At 49.3% G+C, this 20237-nt stretch overlaps 1 protein-coding gene across 1 annotated transcript in view; it reads left to right on the top strand.

The window, feature by feature from the left end:
• LOC140420921 (sodium- and chloride-dependent neutral and basic amino acid transporter B(0+)-like) overlaps positions 1–20237 on the top strand; it is a 142972-nt gene that overhangs the window by 52086 nt on the left and 70649 nt on the right. The window contains exons 4-5 of the mRNA XM_072505069.1: positions 7078–7245; positions 19093–19231. Coding sequence (XP_072361170.1) covers positions 7078–7245; positions 19093–19231 — 307 coding nt within the window. The remainder of the gene's footprint in view (positions 1–7077; positions 7246–19092; positions 19232–20237) is intronic.

Genomic DNA, 20237 nt, shown 5'->3' with positions numbered 1-20237 from the left:
ACGTCCCTGCGTGTGTCGGAATTGGGGAGCGTTGGCAGGTTGAGCTGCTCGACAGCAGGCAGTGTAGTGGCCCATCTTGCCACAGCGGAGGCATTGTCACTTATTTGCCGGACATTGCCGCTTTAAATGTGCGGCTCCACAGTCACCGCACGTCGTGACGTCATGGTGTTCGTTGCGTCACCGCGCATGTGTAGTTCGGTCTTGCGTCGGGCGCGCCTGCGCATCACGTCCCTCAGCGTCTACGTCTTTTTTGGTGCGCACAAACGTGGGAGGCCGCGGAAAGCACGCAAAATGGCCGCCCTCATCCGGGTCGCCGGCCGGGAGGAACTCGATCGCCTGGACCCGCTCAGCCTCGCAGGACCCCTGCCATGCCGATTCGGCTGCTTGAAACTGGGCGTAGCGGCTGGTCGCGTTTTCATGAAGGCCGCAGGCTTCGATAGCGGAGGCCTTTTATTTTGAGGTGCTGGTGGCGTAGGGTGTCCGAGGTGACCCCAAAAACAATCTGGTCCCGAATTATTGAATCGGAGGCGGCGTCGTAACCGCAGGACTGCGCGAGGATACGGAGACGTGTCAGGAAAGATTGAAAAGGCTCATCCTTACCCTGCAGGCGTTTAAACAGCTTCCAGTGGACGCCGAGGTTTCCAGCGATTTGTAGCGGCTGCGGCGTGCTGACGGTGTCCATGGCGCAGGATGGCGGATTCCTGAGGATGCGTAGGTAGGTCTCACAGTTACCAGGTTCCAATCCTGGTACTATGTCGTGTTGTGTTCTCTGCTCCATAGACGAACCAACATGGTTGCGGATGGTACAACTCAGTTTTATTACTAACAATACTTACAATGATAAACTGGTTACTGTGGTTCGTTCATTACCCTTGAATCTGTGGACCTATCCCTAACACTATCTTGGAGTGGCACTCAGCACATGGTGGTTGTCTGAGTCGCTTGCTGTGAGCTCTGTTCCCTGAGCTGTCTCCTGCTGGAATGAACGGGAAGTGTTGTGTTCCCCGTTTTATAGTGTGTATGCTCTTGCCTGTGATTGGCTGTGGTGTTGTGTGTGTATTGATTGGTCCGTTGATCTGTCCATCAGTGTGTATGTATGTTTGCACCATGATGTTTACCTGAATATCATGACAGCTTCCACAATCGCTTCAGCAGCACAACTACCTCGGCATTTGTCCTCAAGACCACATTGCAATGGCAGATATTTCAATTTCTGACCATATAGCGATTCAGGGAAAAATGATACTGCAGCACGTGTATCACTTCCATCTGAAAAGTGTTTCCATTTAATTTTGGATAAACCCAAAATCATTGCTGATTTCCATGGACTGCTAGAACGCCAAGCTTTAATTCCTTAAACTGACTTGACACTTTGGTATTTGTGAATCTTCAGTTGGATCGCTTAATTGGTAACCTCGCTCTGGAGACTTTGTAGTACTTTTCTTGGTACATTCCTTTTGTGCTGATGAGACTTGATGCGACCAGCATGACTTGTGAACGTGACCAACTTTACCACAATTTTTACATTTGCTTTCCTTGCTCCAGCAATCTCCAGCCGTATGTCCCGCCTGGTTGCAGCGATGACTTGGTAGGTTCTTGGTGGATCTGCTTCCCACAGATTCCATCTCATGGACTTTAGCTCGAACTCCGCTCAGCAAAGTGTCTCTCACAGCAAGTTGCACAGACATTGTTATCTCCATAACAGACTTTCGAGTTAACACACCTTCAATCAGCAATTTCCTTGGGATGGCTCCATTCCTGAGACCACAAACTGGTCGGACGTGAAGTGTTTCATCCAAAACCTGGCCAAATATGCAGAACCTTTCCAGTTTTTGTCGCGATGCAGCAAATTTGAAATATTTTCCCCTTTCTCCTGTGCACAACACTATTAATAGTGGTCGGGACGAGAATAATAATAATAATAATAACCTTTTAATGTCACAAGTATGAAGTTACTGTGAAAAGCCCCTGGTCGCCACATTCCGGCGCCTGTTCGGGTAAGCTGGTACGGGAATTGAACCCGCGCTGCTGGCCTTGTTCTGTATTACAAGCCAGCTGTCTAGCCCACTGAGCTAAGTCTTGCAAAACAATTATAAACTTATTATATGACTTGTTTCCAGGTTTATCTGGGGGTACTAAATTCTGTAGTCACATGAATGTTTTTCTCCTAAGTAAGCTGATAAAAGTCACAGATTATAGGTCTGGTGGTGTCTGGCAGCCTTTAAGTAATGACGAGAACCTTTCCTCATCAGAGTTCCATGTCTCTTTCTCCTCATCAAATGCATCCATGGCGCCTTTTCTTCCCACCATTTTTGGATTGTAGCTCCCTGATCTGTGTTACTCAGCCTTCAGCTTGTCTCCCCTGACATTTATTTTCTCTCTGTTAAAGCAAATAAACTCACAGCGCACAAGCAGACTAGCTGTTTCTGTGCCCCACTATTTCCGGGCAGTAGGTTGCAGAGTCGACGGCCCCAAAGGTTTGCGTTGCCGTGGCCCATTTCAGTGCCTCATGCATATTCTCCACATCTCTGCCCACTACAAATGGTAAGTTACTGAAAGCTTTGGTCCTCTGTTTGAAGTAATCCCCCAGTAACTCACAGTTGTCTGCTGAATTTTTTTTCAGAAAGCCCTATACTTGCACTAGCGGTTGACACAGTCGACTATATTTTTCGCCGAAACCCCTCGACAAACAGTACAGTGTACAAGTATTTACCTCAGAGTTGTTTTAACTTGCTACAACAATGATTTGCCTTGGAAGTCGAGAAAATTTCTCCTGACCTCATGGCTGGTGCATGGACCTCGATCTCTGTCGCTGTTTCCTTCTTCTGGCTCAGAGATTTGCAGTCGAAAATTGTTTTCCTCCTGTTTTTGTACGACCCAAATTTTGTCGCCTGTTACTATTTTGTTATGTTAGTTTGTTGTAGCCGTAAAGAGAAAGAATCAGAGGTGGCACACGTCGAGTTCGTATAGCATAGTGCAAGGGGTTTATTTACAAGATGCTGCTGAAACAGGGTACACAATCCCGCAAAAGGCGTTACACATGACTTTACACCAGCCAATGGTGTTATTCTGGTACGTAACAAATCGCAAAAGGTTGGTGTGCAGGTAATTAGGAAAGCTGATGGAATGTTATTGTTTATTGTGAGGGGAATTGAATACAAAATTACAGAGATTATGCTTCAGTTGTACAGCTGTTGTGAGACTACATGGGGCGGCACGGTAGCATAGTGGTTAGCACAATTGCTTCACAGCTCCAGGGTCACAGGTTCGATTCCCGGCTTGGGTCACTGTCTGCGGCGTCTGCACATTCTCCCCGTGTGTGCGTGGGTTTCCTCCGGGTGCTCCGGTTTCCTCCCACAGTCTAAAGATGTGCAGGTTAGGTGGATTGGCCATGCTAAATTGCCCTTAGAGTCCAAAAAAAAAGGTTAGATGGGGTTTATGGGTTACGGGGATACGGTGGAGGAGTGGTCTTAGGTAGGGTGCTCTTTCCAAGGGCTGGTGCAGACTCGATGAGCCGAATGGCCTCCTTCTGCACTGTAAATTCTATTATGATTCTATTATACACACCTGGAGTACTGTTTCCGGTATTGGTATTTAAGGAAGGATGTGAATCTGTTGAAAGTAATTCAGAGAAGGTTTATCAGACTAATCCCTGGATTGGGAATGTTCTCTTATGAAAACAGGTTGCAGAGGTTGGGCCTGTATCAGCTGGAGTTTAGAAGAGTAAGAGACAACTTAATTGAAATATATAAGATCCTGAGGGGTTGTGACAGGGCCGACGTGCAGAGGATGTTTCCTCTTGTGGGAGAATCTAGAACCAGAGGCCGCTGTTTAAAAATAAGGGGTCTGCCATTTCAGACAGAGGTGAGAAGAAATATCTTCTCTCAGAGGGTCATGAATTTTTGGAACTCTTCCTTCTCAACTTTGCTCCTCGCCTGAGGTGTGGTGACCCTCAGGTTAAATCACCATCAGTCAGCTGTCTCTCAAAAGATGTGTGCTGCCTATGGTCCTCTGGGACTAAGGTGCCTTTTCATTTTTCATTCATATGTTCGTATGTTAGGTGTGGTATTATCAAGTATTACAGTACCCAAGAGGCCGAAGACCATTGGTTAAACCTAGGAGTTTATCATTGGCTGTTGGTATGTAGCTCCGCCTTGACAGGCAGGGTATAAGAACCGGTGCCGTCCCAGCAGCCCTCACTTTCTGTACCGAAGCTGCTGGGGAACAGTTCTAGTCGATTAAAGCCTTCAGTTATGTTACAACCTCGTCTTTGAGTGTAATTGATCGTGCATTAATTTAATCAACTAGACTTAAGTTGGAAGGATGGATCTCCGAATCAAGACGGAGTGTCTACAACTCAGCCCCCACACAGAGAACTCGGCAGCGATATTTAAGCACTGGCTGGCATGCTTTGAAGGCTACCTCGAGTCAGCCCGAGGCACCCCCTCAGGAGAACAGAAACTGCATCTCCTGCACTCGAGAGTAAGCCCTGGGATCTTCACCCTCATCGAGGAGGCGGAGGACTTCGATGCTGCGATCGAACTGTTAAAAGGACATTATATCCACCCTGTAAACCAGGCCTACGCACACATCAACTGCTTGCAACTAGGCGGCAAAGCCTCGGGGAATCATTGGAGGACTTCTACCATGCGCTACTGGTGCTGGTCAGAAACTGTGGCTGCCTGCATGTTTCGGGGAGCGAGCACATTGAACTTCTAATCCGGGATGCCTTCGTAGCAGGTATGAGCTCCTCAGAGATCTGCCAAAGACTCTTAGAAAAGGACACCATGGGACTGAGAATGGCACGAGCCCTGGCAGGGTCCATGGATGTTGCCTCCAGAAACACGCAGTCCTTTGTGCCCAACCGCGCGGTGGCCCCCTGGGCTGCGTAACATCCCGCAGCGGCAGCCCCACTGACCTTCCCCGTGTCCCCGCAGGCCTGCGCTGTAAGATGGCCCGCTAACTCCGTCGGGCCCCACTGTTTCTTCTGCGGGCAGGCGAAGCATCCCCGCATGCACTGCCCGGCCCACACGCGACAAGATCTTACGGTGGAGGATAGAACTCTCCACCTACAACTACGAGATCTTGTATCGTCCCGGGAAGCTAAACGAGCCTTCCGATGCCCTGTCCTGCGGCACGTGTGCCACCGCACAAGTAGACTGCCTCCAAGCCCTCCACGGGGACCTCTGCCACCAGGGGGTCACACATTTTTTCCACTTCATTAAGACCCGCAACCTGCCATACTCCATCGAGGAGGTCAGGACAGTCACCAGGGACTGCCAAATCTGCGCGGAGTGCAAACCGCATGTCTACCGGCCAGAGAGGGCGCACCTGATAAAGGCTTCCCGTCCCTTTGAACGCCTCAGCATGGACTTCAAAGGCCCCCTCCCCTCCACCGACCGCAACACGTATTACCTGAACGTGATTGACGAGTACTCGCGGTTCCCATTCGCCATCCCCTGCCCCGACATGACCGCAAACACCATCATCAAGGCCCTCCAGGGTATCGTTACACTGTTCGGGTTCCCCACGTACATACATCGTGATAGGGGGTCCTCCTTTATGAGCGACGAACTGCACCAATTCCTGCTCAGCAAGGTCATCGCCTCAAGCAGGACGACCAGTTACAACCCCCGGGGAAACGGGCAGGTAGAGATGGAGAACAGAACGGTCTGGAAGACCGTTCTACTGGCCCTACGGTCCAGGAATCTCACAGTCTCCCGCTGGCAAGAAGTCCTCTCGGAGGCCCTCCACGCCATCCGGTTGCTGCTCTGTACAACTACCAATCAGACACCTCATGAACGTCTCCTTGTCTTCCCCAGGAAGTCCTCCTCCGGGACGTCGCTCCCAACCTGGCTAGCAACACCCAGACCCATCCTGCTTCGGAAGCACGTGCTGGCGCACAAGTCGGACCCGTTGGTCGAGAGGGTCCAACTGCTGCACACTAACCCCCAGTACGCCTACGTGGCGTTCCCTGACAGCTGGCAAGATACAGTCTCCCTCCGGACCTGGAGCCCGCCGGAACCCCATGCGCACCCGAACCATTACCCCCACCTCCCCCCCCACCCCCACCCCCACCCCCACCCCACAGCACCTCACTGGAGGGTCAGTCCTCCCACCACTCCTGCTTAGGCCATCCCACCCACCGACGCCCCCTACAGGCGCCCCCCTCTAGGCCCAACCGTTGGCCCCACTAGCGCCATCTAAGGGTGACGAAGCTGCCATCGAGGCCGACACCACGCTCCTGGAGTCGCAGACGCTCGGACCCCCACCAGAATCACCACCGAAACCCAGACGATCCAGGAGGATGACCAGGCCACCCAACCGACTGATTGTTTCACTGTAGCTATAACCGTAAACATACACTGAATGTATATATCTTCCACGCTTGTAGAATATTCTCGACAACTCTGTAAAGAGGTATCACTTTACCTCCGAATCTGATCATACCATGTAGATGCAATTGTAACCACTGGCCACCATTCTCGCTGGACTCCTTTTTAACAGGGGGTGAATGTGGTATTATCAGGTATTACAGTACCCAAGAGGGTGAAGACCATTGGTGAAACCTAGGAGTTTACCATTGGCTGTTGGTATGTAGCTCCGCCTTGACAGGCGGGGTATAAGAACCGGTGCCGTCCCAGCAGCCCTCACTTTCTGTACCGAAGCTGCTGTGGAACTGTTCGAGTCGATTAAAGCCTTCAGTTATGTTACAACCTCGTCTTTGAATGTAATTAATCATGCATCATTAGGTTTTCCACATCGTTACTAATGGACTCCTTTATCGTTTTAAAACATTTCTATTTATTCACTCATCAAGACGTACGGAATACAAGCCAACATTATGGGCCCGGTCAAATGGCCTCGTCGCGCCCGACTTGGGACGCAATGAGGGTGTTAAATCTCGCCAGAGGCTTCTCGCGAGTTTTGTGACACCTGTGATGCCTCAGGAGATCTCGTGAGATGTCATTTGCAGAAAAAGACCAATGGTTTGCTCGACCAACAGATTCAGGTCAAAGAATTGATTTCAAATCAGTAGTTCCCAATCTAATCTTCTGTTTGTTGTTTCATTTTAAGGTATGGGGATCACTATGGTCTTTATGAGCTTAATTTCTACCATCCCCTACACCGTCATCATCGCCTACAGCCTGTACTACTTGTTCGCCTCCTTCCAATCCCCCCTGCCATGGACAGACTGCTTCAGCTGGTGGGGCGCAGATGAAACATGCAGCAGGACTCCTAAAGGTACTGTCTGAACGTCTATCGGGTAAAGTATAGAGATCGACTGTTCATTCCTCAATCTGACATACTGAATGGGAGAGGAAAATGGACAATAGTTTCAGTGACCATCTTCATTGTGATCACATAGCAGAGATACTGGGACAGGAATCAGCAGCAGCGGCAGCAATCATGTCACCGAGTCACCGGGATTGCAGGATAATAAGTAATGAATAAAAAATTAATGATGGCAATATTTTAAAGAAAACAGATCATCTGAGAAGGTGACTGAACAGGTAGACGAGGGTAGAGCAGTTGATGTGGTGTATATGGATTTCAGCAAAGCGTTTGATAAGGTTCCCCACGGTAGGCTATTGCAGAAAATACGGAGGCTGGGGATTGAGGGTGATTTAGAGATGTGGATCAGAAATTGGCTAGCTGAAAGAAGACAGAGGGTGGTGGTTGATGGGAAATGTTCAGAATGGAGTTCTGTCACAAGTGGAGTACCACAAGGATCTGTTCTGGGGCCGTTGCTGTTTGTCATTTTTATCAATGACCTAGAGGAAGGCGCAGAAGGGTGGGTGAGTAAATTTGCAGACGATACTAAAGTCGGTGGTGTTGTCGATAGTGAGGAAGGAAGTAGCAGGTTACAGAGGGATATAGATAAGCTGCAGTGCTGGGCTGAGAGGTGGCAAATGGAGTTTAATGTAGAGAAGTGTGAGGTGATTCACTTTGGAAGGAAAAACAGGAATGTGGAATATGTGGCTAATGGAAAAGTTCTTGAAAGTGTGGATGAGCAGAGGGATCTAGGTGTCCATGTACATAGATCCCTGAAAGTTGCCACCCAGGTTGATAGGGTGGTGAAGAAGGCCTATGGAGTGTTGGCCTTTATTGGTAGAGGGATTGAGTTCCGGAGTCAGGAGGTCATGTTGCAGCTGTACAGAACTCTGGTACGGCCGCATTTGGAGTATTGCGTGCAGTTCTGGTCACCGCATTATAGGAAGGATGTGGAGGCTTTGGAACGGGTGCAGAGGAGATTTACCAGGATGTTGCCTGGTATGGAGGGAAAATCTTATGAGGAAAGGCTGATGGACTTGAGGTTGTTTTCGTTAGAGAGAAGAAGGTTAAGAGGAGACTTAATAGAGGCATACAAAATGATCAGAGGGTTAGATAGGGTGGACAGTGAGAGCCTTCTCCCGCGGATGGAAATGGCTAGCACGAGGGGACATAGCCTTAAACTGAGGGGTAATAGATATAGGACAGAGGTCAGGGGTAGGTTCTTTACGCAAAGAGTAGTGAGGCCGTGGAATGCCCTACCTGCTACAGTAGTGAACTCGCCAACATTAAGGGCATTTAAACGTTTATTGGATAAACATATGGATGATAATGGTATAGTGTAGGTTAGATGGCTTTTGTTTCGGTGCAACATCGTGGGCCGAAGGGCCTGTACTGCGCTGTATTGTTCTATGTTCTATGTTCTATTGCTAGTCGTGTTGCTAATGAGCAAAGTGTAAGAACATGAGTCTCTTTCTACTTTAATTCTCAGTTTGTCACGTAGTCTATAATTCTTTCTTTTGCTTCATTTGTCAATTGTTTCTCTCACTCTCTCTCTCTTTGTTGTTGTGTATCACATTGACTCTCTTGTCTTTGTATCTCTGTGTTTGTGCAGGAATCTTTTTCTCACTTTTAGTCATTGCGGGTGTGATGGCATAGTGGTATTGTGTACTTGACTCATAATCCAGAGACTAATGATTTGGGGATCCGGGTTCGAATCCCACAGCAAGTGGCGGAATCTAAACTCAATAAAATACCTATAATTAAAAGTCTAATGATGACCATGAAACTATTTTTGCTGGTTGTAAAAACCCACCAGATTCACTAATGTCTTTTAGGGAAGGAAATCCTTACCTGGTCTGGCCTACATGTTACTCCAGACGCACATGGTTGACTCTTCAATGCCCTCTGAAATGGCCCAGAAAGCCACTCAGTTGCGTCCTGCCGCAAAGAAAACACAAAAAACGAATGAAACAGGACGGATCACCCAGCATCGAACTAGGCACCAGAAACAGCCATGGCAAACCCAGTCCCACCAAACTTGCAAAGTCCTCTTTACTAACATCTGGGGAATTGTGCCAAAGTTGGGAGAGCTGTCCCACAGACTAGTTAAACAACACCGTCATGCTCACAGGATCATACCTTACAGACAATGTCCCTTATGCCATTATCACCATTCCTGGGTATGTCCTGTCTCACCGGCAGGACAGACTCATCAGAGGTGGACGCACAGTGGTATACAGTTGGGGGGGGGGGGGAGCTACTCTGGGAGTCCTCAACATCGACTCTGAAGTCTCATGGCTTCAGGTTAAACATGGGCAAGGAAACCTCCTGCTGATTACCACGTACAAGCCACCATTCGCTAATGAATCAGTGCTCCTCCATGTTGAACACCCCTTGGAGGGTGGCAAGGGTGCAGCATATGCTCTGGATGGGGGACTTCAATGTCCACCTCCAAGAATTGCTCAGTAGTACCACTACAAACCGAGCTGGCTGGGTCCTAAAGGACATAGCTACTAGACTGGGACTGAAGCAGGTGGTGAGGGAGCCACCAAGAGGGAAAAACATACTTGACCTCATCCTCTCCAATCTGCCTGCTGCAGAAGCATCTGTCCATGACAGCATCAGTAGAAGTGACCGCCGCACAGTCCTTGGGGAGACAAAATCCCGTCTTCACATTGAGGATACCCTCCATTGTGTTGTGTGGCACTACCACCCATGCTAAATGGGATGGACTTCGAACAGATCTGGCAATGCAAGACTGGGTATCCATGAGGCGCTGTGGGCCATCAGCAGCAGCAGAATTGTATTCAACCACAATCTGTAACCTCCCCGCCCGGCATATCCCCCACTCCAGCATTACCACCAAGCCAGGGGATCAAACCTGGTCCAATGAAGAGTGCAGGAGAGCATGCCGGGAGCAAGGCAGCACGGTAGCATAGTGGTGAGCACAATTACTTCACAGCCCCAGAGTCCCAGGTTCGATTCCGGCTTGGGTCACTGTCTGTGTGGAGTCTGCACATCCTCCTCGTGTGTGCGTGGGTTTCCTCCGGGTGCTCCGGTTTCCTCCCACAGTCCAAAGATGTGCAGGTTAGGTGGATTGGTCATGATAAATTGCCCTTAGTGTCCAAAATTGCACTTAGTGTTGGGTGGGTTACTGGGTTATGGGGATACGGTGGAGGTGTGGGCTTGGGTAGGGTGCTCTTTCAAAGAGCCAGTGCAGACTCGATGGGCCGAATGGCCTCCTTCTGCACTGTACATTCTATGAACACCAACACCAGGCATACTGAAAAATGAGGCATCGACCTGGTGAAGCTACAACACAGGACTACTTGTGTGCCAAACAGTATAAGCAGCAAGTAATAGACAGACTAAGTGATTCCACAACCAACACATCAGATCTAAGCTCTGCAGTCCTGCCACATCCAGCTGTGAATGTTGATGGACAATTAAACAACTCACTGGAGGAGGAGGCTCCACAAATATCCCCAACCTCAATGGTGGAGAAGCCCAGCACATAAAAGACCAGGCTGAGGCATTTGCAACAATCTTCAGCCAGAAATGTCAAGTGGATGATCCATCTCGGTCTCTTCTGGAGGTCCCCAGCATCACAGATGTCAGTCTTCAGCCAATACGATTCACTCCACGTGATATCAAGAAACGGCTGAAAGCACTGGATACTGCAAAGGCTTTGGGTCTTGATAATGTTCAGGCAATAGTGCAGAAGACTTGTGTACAGAACTTGCCGCACCCCTAGCCAAGGTGTTTCAGGACAACTACAGCACTGTCATCTACCGGCAATGTGGAAAATTGTCCAGGTGTATACTATACACAAGAAAGAGGCCAAATTCAACCCAGCCAATTACCACCCCATCAGCCTACTCTCCATCATCAGCAAAGTGATGGAAGGAGTAATCAACTGTGCTATCGAGGGGCACTTACTCAGCAATAACCACTCACGGACACTCAGTTTGGGTTCCGCCAAGGTCACTCAGCTCTTGACCTCTTACAGCTTTGGTTCATACATGGACAAAAGAGCTGAATGCCAGAGATGAGGAGAGAGTGACTGCTAGTTGGAGTCATACCTGTCACAAAGGAAGATGGTTTTGGTGGTTGGAGGTCAACCATCTCAACTCCAGGACACCACTGCAGGTGTTCCTAGGCCCAACCATCTTCAGCTGCTTCATCAATGACCTCTCTTCCATCATAATATCAGAAGTGGGGATGTTTGCGGATGACTGCATAATATGACTGGAGCCATTCGCGACTCCTCAGATAATGAAGCAGTCCATGTCCGAATGCAACAAGACCGGGACAATATCCACTTGGGCTGACAAGTGGCAAGTCGCATTCGTGCCACACAAGTGCCAGGCAATAACCATCTCCTACAAGAGAGGATCTAACCATTGACATGACATTCTGTGGCATTACCATCGCTGAATCCCCACAATCAACATCCTGAGGGATTATCATTGATCAAAAATGAAATGGACTTCCCACATTAATACTGTGGCTTCCAAAGCAGATCAAAGGTTAGGAATCCTACGGCGAGTAACTCACCTCCTGACCCCCCAAAGCCTGTCCACCATCTACAAGGCACAAGTCGGAGTGTAATGGAATTCTCTCCACTTGCTTGGATGAGTGCAGCTCCAACAATATTCAAGACATTTGACACTATCCGGGACAAAGCACCTGCTTGGTTACTCCCCCTTCCACAAACATTCGAACTCTCCACCAACGACGAACAGTGGCAGCCATGTGCACCATCTGCAAGATGCACTGCAGTAACTCACTAAGGTTCCTTTGACAACATCTTCCAAACCCACGGTCACTACCATCTAGAAGGACAAGTGCAGCAGATTCCTGGGAACCCCACCACCTGGATGTTCCTCTCCAAGCCACGCATCACCCTGACTTGGAAATATATTGCCGCTCCTTCACTGTTACTGGGGCAACATCCTGGAACTCCCTCCCTAACAGCACAGTAGGTGTACCAATTCCTCAAGGACTGCAGCAGTTCAAGAAGGCAACTCACCACCACCTTCTGAAGGGCAATTAGGGATGGGCAATAAATGCTGGCCTAACCAGCGACGCCCATATCCTGAAAATGAATCAATAAAAATCATCTGAGTTTTCCTCCAAATATCTAGCTGAAACTTCCATTTTCTGAAAGCAAGTGACTGCAGATGCTGGAATCTGAAACAAAAACAGAAAATGATGGGCAATCTGAGCAGGTCTGACAGCATCTGTGGAGAGAGGACTGAGCTAATGTTTCAAGGAATGACTCTTTGTCAAAGATTCTTGTTGGAATAAAGATAGCGGTTAAGGGTTCCGGTATTCATTGCATTGATTAACATTGTTTAAGGGGTAATTGTCAGCTATTTTTTGGTATGATGTTAAAGGTATTTTAATACTGTTAGAAATTTGTTTTACCATACCATAACCCTATTTCTTTGGGAATTCAGTCCTGAAGCGAGGTATCCTTTCTTCACAGTCCAACAAAATTAAAATTAAATGTTGGTGTTTCTGTCCTGTATCTGAGTCACTGTTGAGGTCAGTCGAGGATTGTAATATGGGTTTGGACCATTCTCACTCAGGGGCGAAATTCTCCCCCAACGGCGGGATGTCCGCCGACTGGCGCCAAAGACGGCGCCAATCAGACGGGCATCGCGCCGGCCCAAAGTTGCGGAATGCTCCGCATCTTTGGCGGCCTAGCCCCAACATTGAGGGGCTAGGCCGACGCCGGAGGGATTTCCGCCCCGCCAGCTGGCGGAAATGGCGTTTGTTGCCCCGCCAGCTGGCGCGGAAATGCGGCGCATGCGCGGGAGCGTCAGCGGCCGCTGTCAGTTTCCCGGCGCATGCGCGGGAGCGTCAGCGGCCGCTGTCAGTTTCCCGCGCATGCGCAGTGGGGAGAGTCTCTTCCGCCTCCGCCATGGTGGAGGCCGTAGCGGAGGCGGAAGGGAAAGTGTGCCCCCACGGCACAGGCCCGCCCGTGGATCGGTGGGCCCCGATCGCGGGCCAGGCCACCGTGGGGGCACCCCCCGTGGTCAGATCGCCCTGTGCCCCCCACCCCCAGGACCCCGGAGCCCGCCCACGCCGCCTTGCCCCGCCGGTAAATACCAGGTTTGATTTACGTCGGCGGGACAGGCAATTCCTGGGCGGGACTTCGGCCCATCCGGGCCGGAGAATCCAGCGGGGGGTCCCGCCAACCGGCGCGGCCCGATTCCCGCCCCCGCCCAATCTCCGGTACCGGAGACTTCGGCGGGGGCGGGATTCACGGCGGCCAACGGCCATTCTCCGACCCGGCGGGGGGTCGGAGAATGACGCCCCTGGTTCAAGCTAACAGTGCGGCCTTATAGTCCACATGCAGCCACTTGGCGACACTGTTGCCAATTGATCAGGTGGACTGGGGCAGAGGTGGCTGAGGTTTTGGGCAGCCACAAAGCGCACTAAACACTTGCCATCCAAGTGATGGCCAGCACTTTCTGGGATGTGTTAAGGGGCCTTGTGACGCAGCTTGAGGGGCACTTTGCCATGGGAGGTCCCTACGAAACCTATGCTAACCCTCATGTCTCTCACTTAACGTGCAGGAGGAGGACATCCAGATCATGAAGCCTAGAGATTTAGTTGTATGCCTAATAGCTTCCAGGGAGTGGAGATGAAGGAGAAGAGAGGATTGTAGTCACCTGTCTGGGCAAAGGAAGGAACACCACCCTCAAGATGAAGGGGCAGCTATACCTCCTGTGCATGCTGCGAAAGAGCCCCAGTGAGCCATTGTTTGCAGGCACCTTACAGGACTCAGAGGGTGAGGTTCTCTGGTCTCCACGTGGCAGATTTCTCAGTGGTGGGAGACAGCCCACCAAAGGCTGGCAGTGGGATCTTCTGTTCAAACTGCTGTCAATGGGATTTTGTATTGAATCCACCCCATGCCACTCAGAAACCCACGGCAGCGGTGTCGTCAGCGGGACTGGAAGATCCTGCTGACGTGAACAGCCGGAAGATACCACCCAGGGTCTATAGACAGTGCTTACCACTCAAGACTGCGCATGTCCAGAGAACTGGTTGGTCATATCTGCCACCTGATTCTGCACCATGGAGACTCGGGTATCCACTGCCAATTCTTATGCTAATGGCTCCTTCCAGGGCTCCACAGGTGACCTCTGCAATATTTCGCAAGGGTCCGCATACAAATAGTGCAAAACGTTATGGGCTCAATCTTAAACAAAGGCACAGAACTTTATGCATTTTGACTGGGATAAGGCAAGCGAGAATGCAAGAGCATTTGTATTTGCACAGATCTCTGGTTTTCCACAGGTGGAGGGCATCATCGACTGCACTCACGTGGCACTCGGAGCTCTGTAGCAACAAGGTGTCCACGATGTGAATCGCAATGGCTTCCACTCATTGAATGTTCAACTCATCTGCAATCACAGCAAGCACATCGTGCATGTCTGCACATTCTGTCAATTCCATAACTGGCTGACTTTATATATAATTCAATCATGGATGTCCTCAGGCTCCTTTCCCCCTTCACGGGGCAGCTTGTACTCAGCGAGACTCACGAGGAGACTGATTGCTCCATCCTGTAGGTTTCATGCGGGCTCTAACAGACAGGTTGAGTGAATGGGAAATCTGGGTGAAGATGCAGTGCACTGTGGGAAATATGAGGTAGTAGGAATAAATACAAAAAAAATCCTCAAGGCTTGTTGATGTTCAAAGAAACATTTTGGTACATACCTACGAGGAATACAGGTACGCCGTTGGGAAATCCCTGGCGTAGGTGTGCGGCCGGCGCAATGGAGAATCCCACCAGCGGAGAATCCAACCCAGTGAATTTTCATTGAAAGGAACCGGAGGTTCAAAAACCATTGACTTCTGGAAGAATCGGATTACATTTTTAAAATGAAATTGTCCTCAGTATTTGTAGGTACATGGCCCTAAACTCAACCCAGGAGTCGAAGGGAATTTGGGAAAATTTCTGCTGCAGTTACAGTGGCCAGCCAAGAATTCATAAATAGTGAACCCTCCAGGTTTTTAATCTTTCAAAATTGAACTTTAATTTGGCTAAGCAAGGATCAATTGTGAATTTTGCATGCTTGTGTATATGTGTCTGTGGGCGGCGAAGTTTTGAGAAGCGTGGGTTCACACTTGGAGTATAGTGTTCAATTCTGGTCGCCACACTACCAGAAGGATGTGGAGGCTTTAGAGAGGGTGCAGAAGAGATTTACCAGAATGTTGCCTGGTATGGAGGGCATTAGCTATGAGGAGCGATTGAATAAACTCGGTTTGTTCTCACTGGAACGAAGGAGGTTGAGGGGCGACCTGATAGAGGTATACAAAATTATGAGGGGCATAGACAGAGTGGATAGTCAGAGGCTTTTCCCCAGGGTAGAGGGGTCAATTACTAGGGGGCATAGGTTTAAGGTGAGAGGGGCAAAGTTTAGAGTAGATGTACGAGGCAAGTTTTTTACGCAGAGGGTAGTGGGTGCCTGGAACTCACTACCGGAGGAGGTAGTGGAGGCAGGGACGATAGGGACATTTAAGGGGCATCTTGACAAATATATGAATAGGATGGGAATAGAAGGATACGGACCCAGGAAGTGTAGAAGATTGTAGTTTAGTCGGGCAGTATGGTCGGCACGGGCTTGGAGGGCCGAAGGGCCTGTTCCTGTGCTGTACATTTCTTTGTTCTTTGTTCTTTGTTCTTTGTTCACCTTTTAAAATATTTTATCATCTTTACCTGGTTGGGTTGCTAACTCACTAAAAACTAACCCCTTAAACTGGGGCGGCATGGTGGTACAGTTTTAAGAACTGCTGCTTCACAGCTCCAGTGACCTGGGTTCAATTCCGGCCCCGGGTGACTGTGAAATTTGCAACATCTCCCCGCATCTACATGGCTTTCCTCCGGGTGCTCCTGTTTCCTCCCACAGTCCAAACGTGTGCAAGTTAGATGGATTGGCCATGCTAAATTGCCTCTTAGTGTCCAAAAGGTTAGGTGGGGTTACGTGGATAGGGTGGAGGTGAGGGCGTAAATGGGGTGCTCTTTCCAAAGGCAGGTGCAGACTCGATGGGCCAATTGGCCTCCTTCACCACTTTAAATTCTATGATTCAATAAAGCCTACCTGACTTGAATCTCTGTATGTAAATGTTTAACCACAAGCATTGAGAAAATTCCTTCCTACTTGTAGAACCTTCAACGGTACCCATTTGAAATGAAATGAAGCGAAAATCGCTTATTGTCACAAGTAGGCTTCAAATGAAGTTACTGTGAAAAGTCAGACTTGAGGTATTAAGATAGGGGAATCATATTTTAACCCTCCTCATGTGGCTGCAACAGTTTGTAATGGCTTTGTTAGGAGTGAATGAAAGTGAATTAAATCTTGGGCGCACTCTAACGGAGAAATATCAGGGCGGGATCTACCGGTCACTTTGCACCGTAAAGGCAGCGCAGCGTGACGTAGATGCCTGGCGATTCTACTTTTGGGATCTACCTGCCTCGGCATGTCCAGCGAGTTCGTGTCAGGCCTTGCGAGACGTCGCAATGTGAATCCCGTCCATTGTGGGCAAGAACACTTATTGTCAAATCTGCATATTAGACTGAGACAGGTAGTCTCACTCTATAATGTGTCCCAAGATCTACCCAAGGTGTAGAATCAAACCCCCTTGTTTTGGAGAGCTCAGGTGAGTGTCATTCAGTGCTAGTCTCCACAAACGGGGGCCTGGTAGATCGGCACTCGTGGGGGTAATCAAGGGGATTGATGGCCACCAGGTGCATGCCATCTGGATAGGGTGGTACCCTGGCACTGCTGGTTCCATCTGGGTACCCTGGCACTGTGTATCTGGCACCCTGCCAGTGTCAGCTAAGCATCCTGGCAGTACCAACTGGGTACCAGCTAAGCATTGTCAAGGTGCCCATGTAGCATCTCCAGCTGGCAGGGGCACTGCCAGGGTGTCGGGCTGCCACAACCAAGGTGCTAAGATTGCATTTTTTGCGTGACGGTGATTGGGTGTAGGGCTGTGCGAGGGGGGACCAGGAACCCCCCTGAATGTGAGTTGGGGTTTGGAGGGAGTTCGGTGGCCATGCTCGGGACCTTGAGAGATCAGGATGCCGTCTCGAGCGGAGCTCCTCAGTGCATAAAATGTTGCTCAGTGCGGCCTCGTCGGCAAGTTCCCTGCTGAGGCTCCCAATCTACCCGGATGGACGTTAGATAACGGGGTGCTTCTCAGCACCCACAATGCCATCCAGAGGAAATGTCCCCCTCACACACATGGGCATTACCCCACATCCCTCCAAGTGAGGACTCCTCACTCTGTAGTCGTTGAGGGTTCACTCTTTTCAGGCCTTCCTACACCCCCTTTTGGGCTCAGCCTTCCAGGACACCCACCCTTCGCACTCCCCAACCTTCCAGAGGCCCCTTCATACCCACCCTTCATACCCCACCCTTCATAAGCCTCTCAACCCTCCTTTCCTAAGGCCACCCTCAGGCTCTGTCCCTTGACACTGCCACCCGGGCACCCAGGAAACCGTGCACTGCCACCTGGGCAGTTCTCCTGTCAGCCTGGCAGTGCCACCTGGGTACTTTGGCAGTGCCAGACTGGCAGTACCAAGATGCCAACCTGACAGTGCCAAGGTGCCTGAGAGTCAATGGGAGAGCCAGGGTGCTGCCTTTCGCTGACCCTGACCACCCAGGGATCTCCAATAGCCTGGGAGACCCCACACCGCCAGTAACTGTGATACCTGATCCACATTTGTGTGGACCAGTGTTAATTGGCGCCCATGTGACCACTCTTTGGGAGCCAGCTCAATCACCGGAGGCCATTCAATTAGGGGTCCTGCCTGTAACGATATTGAGATTGGCCTTAATTGTTGATTATTTGTTTCTCGCCAATAACCATCAATTATTGTTTACAAAATGTGGGGTCCGGATCTTGTTGTGTTATGTACTCTGGGATAACACAGGCTGCAACTCGATGCAGCTTTGACCAAAAGATACTCCAGACTTTGAAGTAAGTTCAATGTGATTTATTGAACCATTAGCACAGTTCTCAATGAGTTCGACTCTCCTGCTAATCTTGCTATAGTAACTCAGTCTAACTAACCAGTCTGCTCTAAGCCACGTGGTGGGTGTGATGCTTCTGATCTGCCCCTGTCCCACTCTCGCCTGTGGAAAGAGACAGAGCATGTGTGCCCTGTCCTTATATATGGGTTGTGTAATGCCCCCTTGTGGTAGTGTCACCTCTGGGTGTCTTGACTGCCCATTGGTCGTGTCCTATTCTATGTGTTCATTAGCTGTATGTCTGCATGTCATGACGTCTCTGGTCTCCCTCTAGTGTTTACTTAGTCATAGTGTATTTACATTAACCCCTTGTGTATTTACAGTGATCATATCACCACAGATCTCACCAATGGGATTGGGCCGGTTAGATCGTAAACCCATCGCCGCCCAGTTCGATTCCCGATTTCGGCCTCTCCTGCGATATAACCAGCACAATCCGACTATTAGACTGTGCCTCAAAACATGCTCCATTCCCTTAAATCTTAATTCAACCAGTTCTTTGATAATCTTGACTCATTGAAACGGCTGTTTATACCTTCATGATTTCGAAACATTCCTCAAATAAAATCTCCAGTTACACACAGAGTGAGCACCAGAGCTGGACTGTGCTGTGTGTGGGGTGAGCAAACAGAACCTCTGTTGTTTTTACCTCCCCCATGCAATAAAAGGGATTCAGTCAGAGTGAAGTAATGACCTGATCACGAGCAATGACAGCATCATTCCCAGCGAAATGTAATTCTAAAACACATTCCCCATTTTCTAGATCCACTCTGCAATCTCACTCTGGATGATGGATATTCTGAAATTGTGAATACAACATGGCTGCATGTAAACAATGAAACTTGTCCAAATGGATCAGAAATCTACGTTCCTCACCAGGGTCCAAGTGAGCAATACTGGGAGTAAGTAAAGAGTAGCTTGCTCTTGGGATGGTTTGTTGGGTGAATGTCCTGTTTAATGAGTGAAAAGCTGTTTGATTTAGATAGAGGTGCTACTTACATCATACACAAATAGCATCACAACAGTGGCCCTCCCATGAGTTAACAGCTCCCTGGTTTCTAACGCTGCAGGTTAACTTTTGCACTATTTATCCAGTGAACATTTACAAATTTTGTTTCTTTTCTCAAAGGAAAAAAATTCACCACTGGAATTTCTAAACAAGAAATGGTTCCAATTATAAGACCATAAGACCATAAGACATAGGAGCGGAAGGAAGGCCATTCGGCCCATCGAGTTCACTCCACCATTCAATCATGGCTGATTTCAACTCCATTTACCCGCTCTCTCTCCATAGCCCTTAATTCCTTGAGAAATCAAGAATTTATCAACTTCTGTCTTAAAGACACTCAACGTCCCGGCCTCCACCCTCTGTGGCAATGAATTCCACAGACCCACCACTTTCTGGCTGAAGAAATTTCTCCTCATCTCTGTTCTAAAGTGACTCCCTTTTATTCTAAGGCTGTGCCCCAGGGTCCTAGTCTCCCCTGCTAATGGAAACAACTTCCCTACATCCACCCTATCTAAGCCATTCATTATCTTGTAAGTTTCTATTAGATCTCCCCTCAACCTCCTAAACTCCAATGAATATAATCCCAGGATCCTCAGACGTTCATCGTATGTTAGGCCTACCATTCCTGGGATCATTCGTGTGAATCTCCGCTGGACCCGCTCCAGTGCCAGTATGTCCTTCCTGAGGTGTGGGGCCCAAAATTGCTCACAGTATTCTAAATGGGGCCTAACTAATGCTTTATAAAGCTTCAGAAGTACATCCCTGCTTTTATATTCCAAGCCTCTTGAGATGAATGACAACATTGCATTTGCTTTCTTAATTACGGACTCAACCTGCAAGTTTACCTTTAGAGAATCCTGGACTAGGACTCCCAAGTCCCTTTGCACTTCAGCATGATG

The sequence above is a fragment of the Scyliorhinus torazame genome, chromosome 5, assembly GCF_047496885.1.
Source record: "Scyliorhinus torazame isolate Kashiwa2021f chromosome 5, sScyTor2.1, whole genome shotgun sequence".
Classification (NCBI taxonomy): Eukaryota; Metazoa; Chordata; class Chondrichthyes; order Carcharhiniformes; family Scyliorhinidae; genus Scyliorhinus; species Scyliorhinus torazame.
This window is presented reverse-complemented; position numbering and strand designations above follow the sequence as displayed.